The following is an 8,333-nucleotide window of genomic DNA, read 5'->3' as shown; positions in this document are numbered from 1 at the left end:
ATAAAACATTTTGCAAGGCCTACAACACCCCAGTCAATGCATAAAAATTCTTTGAACTTAAGTAGAAATAATGGTTGAAAATAGGGTTTTTAAATATTACAAAAATTGTTGCTTACCAAAACAAGTTCGCGAGTAGATAAGATTGCCCTATATATGAACGGCTACCTGTGTGTAGAGGCTTATTACTCATTCAAACCCGTATTCGTGTTTTTTGACATTCATATGTACACACATGTTCCTCTTTCCATCACTTTCTGATAAAATACAATCCAAACAGTTTAAAATTTATATTTTAGAGCATGCGCATTTTGATTCGATTGCATTGGTAAAGTTGAAAATTAATTAGGTTAGCTGTAAATTATATTTTTACTGATTGCACATTTTGACATTTTTTTCAAACACAATACATTTTGTGAATTTTATTTTGAAAATATGTATTTAAGATCACCAGCATAATAAACACCAGCAATATGAAAAATCGGCTTACTGCCGGAATAGGAATACTATTAAGTTATTATAACAACATAGCGATGTGTTTACTGAATATACACACGTCATTTTATATAATTAACTCGAAAGTAATCATTAAAATATACGACTAAGTGAATATATGCATACTTATGTATTTTAGTGGCTTCTATTACACTACGTTCGAGTATTTGGACGCATACAAATTTGACATTTACATATGAATCTAATTAAGTGTGTATATTTTACAAATATTTAACGATACTATCTATTTGAGTACGTCTAAACTGGATTGAATTTCTATGGCTACAGCATTGGTGCGTAAATGGCACAAAAATTGCAAGGTTCCCAAGACCGAATGTCTTGGTAACTATGGTTTCACAAATTATCTATATTTATACGCGTGTAATGGCACTTGAACTGAAACTTATATGGCTAAATCAAACAGTGACTATCCTAACCGTTTTGTATTTACAAAGCTGATTATATTTGATTATTTTCCTCATTTTCAGTGGGGCGAACTAGTACGTCTAGTCAGAATTGTCACTATCCCGTTGTTGGCTTTTGGTAATCGCCTCTTAATCGTCCAGATCACGCTGAGTTGGCAATTCTCCTTCGTCGGAAGAAAAGCCGGAGGGCGATAAGCTTTCTGGAGGATAGAAGAACTGTTGAGGGGGCGTGTGCCCACAGTCGTTGCCGTGAACGGTAGAACCCGCTGCAGATGCCATATCCTGCAAATGGTATACAGCTGCAGCGGCTGCGACTGCTGTTTGGGCATTTGATCCCCCGGGGTGTCCCTTTGGACAGGCATCGACGCAGGCACTTCCCGAGCCACCACTGACTCCGCTTGTCCGGCACCAAAGCTGCCTCATCTCAGCCCGCCGATTACGCATCAGGACTTTATACTCGGAAATACGCATCTTTTTGCCATCCACGATGCAGGTGCGCTTTGGTCGTGGTCTGTAGCGATAATCGGGATGCTGTTCCATGTGAAGTTTCGAGAGCCTTGACTGTTCTTCGTAATATGGCTGCTTGTCGGCATTAGACATTGCTTTCCAGCGAGCACCCAGAATTTTCGATATATTCGAGTTATGCATATCCGGGCATGCCTTCAATATCTTTCTCCGTTCATCCTTTGCCCACACCATGAACGCGTTCATGGGTCTCTTTATATGCGGCTTGCTGTGCCCGTGCCCGTGGCTATGGCCGTGTCCATGCCCATGACCATTGCCTTGCCTTAGAGGGTGTGATGACGGTGACGGAGGTACGGAGCCAATTTGACCTGTGTTGATGCTTTCAGGGTCCAGAGCAGCAGATCGTTCTGAATTTGTGCCACAGCTATTTACCGAGTCGCGACTCATGCGCGTTGCACGTGATCCTCCCGAACCGAGGACAGCTGAGTTCCATACTCTCCCCTGGAAAGATAAATAAGAAAGATATTTGAAATTCCAAAGCTTACGCACCGGATGTTTGTTTGACCGGACGACTACTAACTCTGTATTCGTTGGAAAGTATGTACATACGTAGGTAGATGGATTCTTTTTCGACCGGAAACCGGCCACCAAAAACTAAACATTGGTGCCATTTTATTCGTACTTGTAGTGTACGTCAGAACAAACAGCGTGATTAGCGGGTTGTCGTATGTAGGGTTGCCACCCCTTAAATAGTTACAGTTTTTTGGTTAAATATCTTTAAGAAACAAAGCTTCTAAAGAAATCAAAAACAAATTAAATGACTTCTTTAAAAGCTCTCATTTTGCAAAGAATTCTGTTTCGGGTGGCCGGTTATATTCGTACTTTTAGTGTACGTCAAAACAAACAGCGTGATTAGCGGGTTGTCGGATGTAGGGTTGCCACCCTTTAAATAGTTACAGTTTTTTGGTTAAATATCTTCAAGAAACAAAGCTTTTAAAGAAATCAAAAACAAATTAAATGACTTCTTTAAAAGCTTTCATTTTGCAAAGAATTCTGTTTCGGGTGGCAGGTTACATTCTTGATGGGGATCACTAGCCGAGTCGATCAAGGCATGCCCACCGGTCTGTGTGAAGGTTTCTATGTTTCGATTGCAAAGGATTCGTAAAAATGCTGATGGGATCTACAGTGATGAACGTAGTTACTTGCACAGCAAGCATTTTCAACTTTAAGATATATGGTAATATCTAATATGGTCATTTAGAGTGAGACTAAATTATAATTATACCCGTTACTCGTAGAGTAAAAGGGTACACTAGATTCGTCGGAAAGTATGTAACAGGCAGAAGGAAGCGTTTCCGACCCCATAAAGTATATATATTCTTGATCAGGAGTCGATCTAGCCATGTACGTCTGTCTGTCTGTCTGTCCGGATGAACGCTGAGATCTCGGAAACTATGAAAGCTAGGCTATTGAGATTTGGCGTGCAGATTTCTGAGCTTCTTACGCACCGCAAGTTTGTTTCAGTAGAGTGCCACGCTTACTCAAACGCCCACAAACCGCCCAAAACTGTGGCTGCTACAGTTTTGATGCTAGAATACAAAGTTTAACTGAAATGTATTGTCCTCATCAATACTTATCGATTGATAAAAAAAAAGTTTGCCACGCCCACTTTAACGCCCACAAACTTCAAAAAATCGTATATATGAACGTGGATATCTCGGAAACTATCACGGATAGAGAATTGGGATCTCAGACTTAGATTCCGTAGCCTTGTGCGCAGCGCAAGTTTTTTACGCAAATATGATACGCCCACTCTAACGCCCACAAACCGCCCAAGCCTGTGGCGCCCACAATTTTCATGCTAGATACAAAATTTTAACTGAACTGTATTGGTCTCGTCAATACCTATCGATTGACCCAAAAAAAATTTGCCACGCCCACTCTAACGCCCATAACGCTTAAATCTGTCTACCGCCGATAGGTGGCGCATTTCAATCTCGCTTTGCTGCTTGCATATCTCCATTTCCCTTTGTTCCCTTTAGCTGAGTAACGGGTATCTGATAGTCGAGGTACTGGACTATAGCGTTCTTCCTTGTTTTAAAACTATGGTATTTAGACAAATCATGTTAGAAAGGCGTTAAAGTATTTTAAAGTACCTAAAATAATTTTCAGGACACTAAAATAACGTTTTGGGACAAACTGACAATCAAAATTAAATTTTCATTTTGAGAAGTCCGCCAAAATCTTGTTTTGCGTATAACTTTTGAACGGAGCATCGGATATTTTTCGATGCGCATTTTAAACGAGAATGCAACAAGACTATTGAACTTGTGCATTTATCCCCAACCGCCCCAACAGATAACATTTTCTAAGTTTTCATTGATTGATTGATTTTTTAAAAGTTTTTGTATGCAATCCTTTTAGTTTTTGCGATACCTTTCGATTGATGTATCACTCGTAGCGATCGGACGATCACAGTAGATTTTCATTTCTTATATATAGTAGTCTGTATATATAGTAGTCGCCTTCGCACACTCTCCTGGTGCGTTTCGTCACTACGTGGACTGCCGTCCACAGTGATCTTATTCCCTCTCACATTCTATTGAGTTTGCTAACTATTGGTCGGGTATAACTTTTTTATGACTGGTCCGATTTAAATAATTGTAGATGGGTATTGATAACAGAACAAAATCTCATTTAAGTTTTTTTTAAACAAACTTGCGCTGCACAGAAAGCCTAAGAATCTACATGGCAAGTCCAAACATTCTAGCTCTTATAGTTTCCAAGATCTCAGCGTCCATACGGACGGACAGAAAATCGGACATGGCTATTTAGACTCGGGTAGAGATCGTGATCAAGAATATATACAGTTTGTGGGGTCGGAATGCTTCTTTCTACCTGTTACATACTTTCCAACGAAATCCCTTTTACTCTACGAGTAACGGGTTTAAATGAATACGCTTATATACTGTTCTAAAATGTAGTAAGATTAACCCTTAAATCTAGTAAAATTACCCTAAAAATTTATAAAGTATCTTACCCTAAAATGTATTTATATACAACTAGTAGTCGTTTTCGCACACTGTTACTGTATGGACTGCCGTCCACAGAGATAACCATTTATTTTTAAGTTATATAAAAGTGATTTAAAAAATATTCCCAAAGCGAGTAAAGCAGTATAGACAGCATAGTACTCACATGACTCTTTAAAAGAGGCGACTCTATCTCGGCATAATGTTTTTGCCCTTGATGCCAGCTAAGGGGTGGACTGGACACCACGGGAGTAAGGCTTTCGCTGTGGTCCCTTTGAGAAGAACTGTTCGGCGAAGAACTGGGCGATCCCTTTGGCTTACTGAGATTCAATGGAGCATCCATTTCCGAGTCTTGGGCTTCGGATAGGCTTGCCATGCTGTGATTGTCCGTCGGCGATGGTGGAAAGTTCTTGGGACATTCAGCTGTTCGACCATGTGGCGATTCCGGAGGTGTGTTGTGGCTATAAGAGAGGATTGAATAAGGTGGGTTTTCGTATGCTGGGGACTCTGGCCTTGACAAGCAGGCTCCTCCATTCCCGCCCCTTTTCATTTCTCCGATCTCCATTAACGGTAGAGAGGCGGAGGAGTCTGCGTTCGATGGCTCATTAACACTGGCCGATGAAGGCAGTACGTTGTTGTTGCTAGAAAAATTGTTGCTGCTTTTATTATTATTGGCAGCTGCTACCGCTGCAGCCGCCAGAGCGGCCTGAATGTGCGCAGCCGCCACCGCCGCAGTGGACCACATAGGAGCCAGAGCCATTTTGTGTGCGCTGGATGGCTCATTTAGCGGGTGACCGTGGTGGGCGACGGTTTGGGGGCTCGCATGGCCGGGAATTAGCTGCAAAAGTTGTTGAGCAGGCATTGGGGGTTGAAGGAAGGCCGGAAGAAATGGAACCAAGTTTCCGGAAGTTATTGAAACTGCCTGCTGCTGATGGTGAGGATTCGGTGCCGCAAATCGAGCTGTCCCAAACTGGCTGTTTAGTTGATTATGCAACTCCTGAAGGCAGCTTTCGTGTTGCAACCTCTGCACGTTTTGGAGGTGTTGTTGCTGTTGAGCACTTGCATCTATGTCGGTCATGCTAACGTAATGGGTCTGAAAGAAGCGAACATAAATGGTTTTCTTGTTAATATGCACCACCAAACGTAAAAAATTTTTGGACCGAAAAAATCAGGGCCGGCCATAAAAGTAGATATATAGAGTAACTGTTTAAAACAATGGTGCTGTTGGAGACATTGGGAATAAATGCCCGAGTTTATTGGACTAGTTGATTTCTTACTAAAAAAAAACCAATCGAATAGTCCCCTCATTTGTTAATATCCCAGAGTCCGGTCAAAATTTATGCCAAGAACAAGATTTATTTTGTCCCAAAATGTTGTTATTGTTACATATATGTTGTGTTGCTATAACTTTTTAATTACTTTTCATACTGCTGATTCCGAGATCTCATCGTTCATATTGATGGAGGGACAGACAGACATAGCTAGTTCGAATCGGCTAGAGATCCTGATCAAGAACATATGTACTTTATAGGGTCGGAAACGTTTCGTTACACCTTTTAGATACTTTCCTACAAATCTAGTATACCCTTTCACTCTTCGAGTAACGGGTATAACTAATACCCCTTTTTTTTAAATATTGCGATTGTTATGATCACTGGAATGTAGATAGGTAATTATAAATAAAATCTATTATATATTACGCCAAAAATATCTTCATGGGCGATTTAATAGCGATGTTGCACTGCGCAGGACGCCGAAGAATCTGCATGCCTAATCCCAACATTTTAACTCTTGTATTTGTTTACAGAATATATGTTTTAAGTAAAGTCTTAACTTTTCGGAGTTTGACTTGAGTAGTGGAATTCCCAGTTGGGAATTATATACAACACATCAGAGAATATTTGAAAAGTTATTGTAGCATACTTTTGTATAAAAGATGTGGATGGAAGATATGGAAGCGTAACTATTTTTGACAGTTGATTAACTATTAATATTGCTATATTAAAATGCATTCATTACGCAAACTATTAAACAGTATACAAATAAAAAACAAATACATATAACTATTTTAAATTGGAAATAACTATATTTAAGAACATTTTTTTGTGTATGGATACTGAAAACTAACTGAAAAAACCAACTTTTCACATACAAATTTAAAATCGTTGTTTTTATATATACCCTAATCAAACGGAAAATATCTCTTATCGAGGTAAAAATCTAGCGACGATCGCACCTTCAACAAACAAAAGTTCTGGTATGTATGTAATATATTATTATTCTACTTTTTTCTAAAGACATGTAGCTATTTATAGCTGTTTTCCCGCCAAACTATCGAGTTCTTCCAAAAGTGGTAGAACTGAGGATTTTTATATTAAGCTGTTAAGTAACACCTACAATTTTCAGAACGTTAATATAAAGTTTGGATACGAAAAAAAAGTTCAATTCTTAGGCAGTGTAAGATGTTCTGAACTGGAAAATGTGGTCATTTTTGTTGGTTAATAACTTGTGACTTTTTACATCAACGTGTCTATGTCAAAAATTGTGGAATCTCAAGGGCTATACTCTTTGAGGATTAACCGAAAATCGTTAGAGCCGTTTTTGAGAAATAAAAAAAATCTTCAAGAATCGGAATAAAAAAAAACTATTTTCCATAATTTTGTAACGGTGGTATTGAGACAAATCACTAGAAAGGCATACAAAGTATTTCGAAATACCTTTCTAACGACATATAGCACAAGCCTGTAGCTTTAGTAGTTCACTAGTTACGGGTGTACAGAATTTAGCTATTTATAGCTGTTCTCCAGCCTAACTAGCGAGTTTTTCCAAAAGTGGTAGAACTGAAGTTTCTTATATTAAGCTGTTTAGCATCGTCTAGAATTTTCAGGACCCTAAAATAACATTTTGCAAACTGACAAGCAAAAAAGATTTTATTTTGAGAAGTACCCCAAAATCTTGTATTGCGTATTACTTTTGAACGGAGCATCCGATTTTAACAAAGGGGCTGTCATTTCACGCGTATTTTAAGTGAGAATACAACTAGGCTGATGAACTCGTGCTTTAATCGCCAACGGCCCCAACAGATCAAATGTTCTACATTTTCACTTTACACTTTGATTTATTTGTTTTTAAGTCTGCACCAGGAGATTGTGCAAAGGCGACTTCTAGTTCGAGTCATACGAATCTCGAAAGAAATAAAAAAAAAAAGTTTTGCATACCAATACTTTAATAGTTTTAAGTGGTTGTGGACAAAGAGCGATGAAGTGCTAAAGTGAAAATTCGGAAGAAAATTGGAGCTGTTGTTGCCGGTGATGATAAATGTAAATTCCAAAGTTGTGATACCAAATCTTGTGACTAGAAATGGCAGTACATTCGAGTAAATAAATTCTAGCCATGTCCGTCTTTCCGTCTGTCCGTTCCTACGCAAACTAGGCTCAGTTTTAAAGCTATCGGGATGAAACCTTCCCATAAGTCTTATTTCCTTAAAGTCAAAAAAAACATAGACCGTTATATTTCGTTTTCGGTAAACATATACGGCAGTAAATGGAAATGGAACATTATCCTATAATTTCTGTAATTAGCTTTCAGATTCCTAAAAACCGGAAAGCTCTGTACACACAATGCTCTCAGGGAAACAACCTGCAAGGGTATAGAAATTTCGGCGTTCTTCCTCGTTTTGAAAAATGTTTTGGTGAAGGTTTTGTAAGAATGGCTTTATCACCAAAAGTCGATACCAGCCTTCACCAACAGTCGGTAGTTTGATTTAGAAACTACAATACGCGAGAGTTTTTATAAACCATGCTCAGTAGCTTAAACAATGTACCGAAACACATTACAAAAGATTTTTAGCACAGGGTTTATGTTTATTGACTTGTACCTTTTTTTTAATTTTTAAGTATCAAGTAATCACTGAAAATGA

At 38.8% G+C, this 8,333-nt stretch overlaps 1 protein-coding gene across 5 annotated transcripts in view; it reads right to left on the bottom strand.

Annotated features, from left to right (window-relative positions):
* Positions 1-272: 272 nt before the first annotated feature.
* LOC119549524 (transcription factor SOX-6) overlaps positions 273-8,333 on the bottom strand; it is a 68,829-nt gene continuing 60,768 nt past the window's right edge. For 4 of the 5 annotated variants that reach the window (XM_037857684.1, XM_037857763.1, XM_037857928.1 and 1 more), the window contains 2 exons: positions 4,581-5,507; positions 273-1,883 (listed from right to left, as the gene is read on the bottom strand). In XM_037857684.1, coding sequence (XP_037713612.1) covers positions 1,047-1,883; positions 4,581-5,507 — 1,764 coding nt within the window. In that variant the 3' untranslated portion in view covers positions 273-1,046. Of the gene's footprint in view, positions 1,884-4,580; positions 5,508-8,291; positions 8,314-8,333 lie in introns of those variants that run through there. The other variant, XM_037858005.1, reaches the window with a different exon arrangement.

Source organism: Drosophila subpulchrella, chromosome 4 (assembly GCF_014743375.2).
Source record: "Drosophila subpulchrella strain 33 F10 #4 breed RU33 chromosome 4, RU_Dsub_v1.1 Primary Assembly, whole genome shotgun sequence".
In the NCBI taxonomy this organism is placed as follows: Eukaryota; Metazoa; Arthropoda; class Insecta; order Diptera; family Drosophilidae; genus Drosophila; species Drosophila subpulchrella.
The sequence above is the reverse complement of the archived record's forward strand: the minus strand, read 5'-3'. Positions and strand labels throughout refer to the sequence as shown.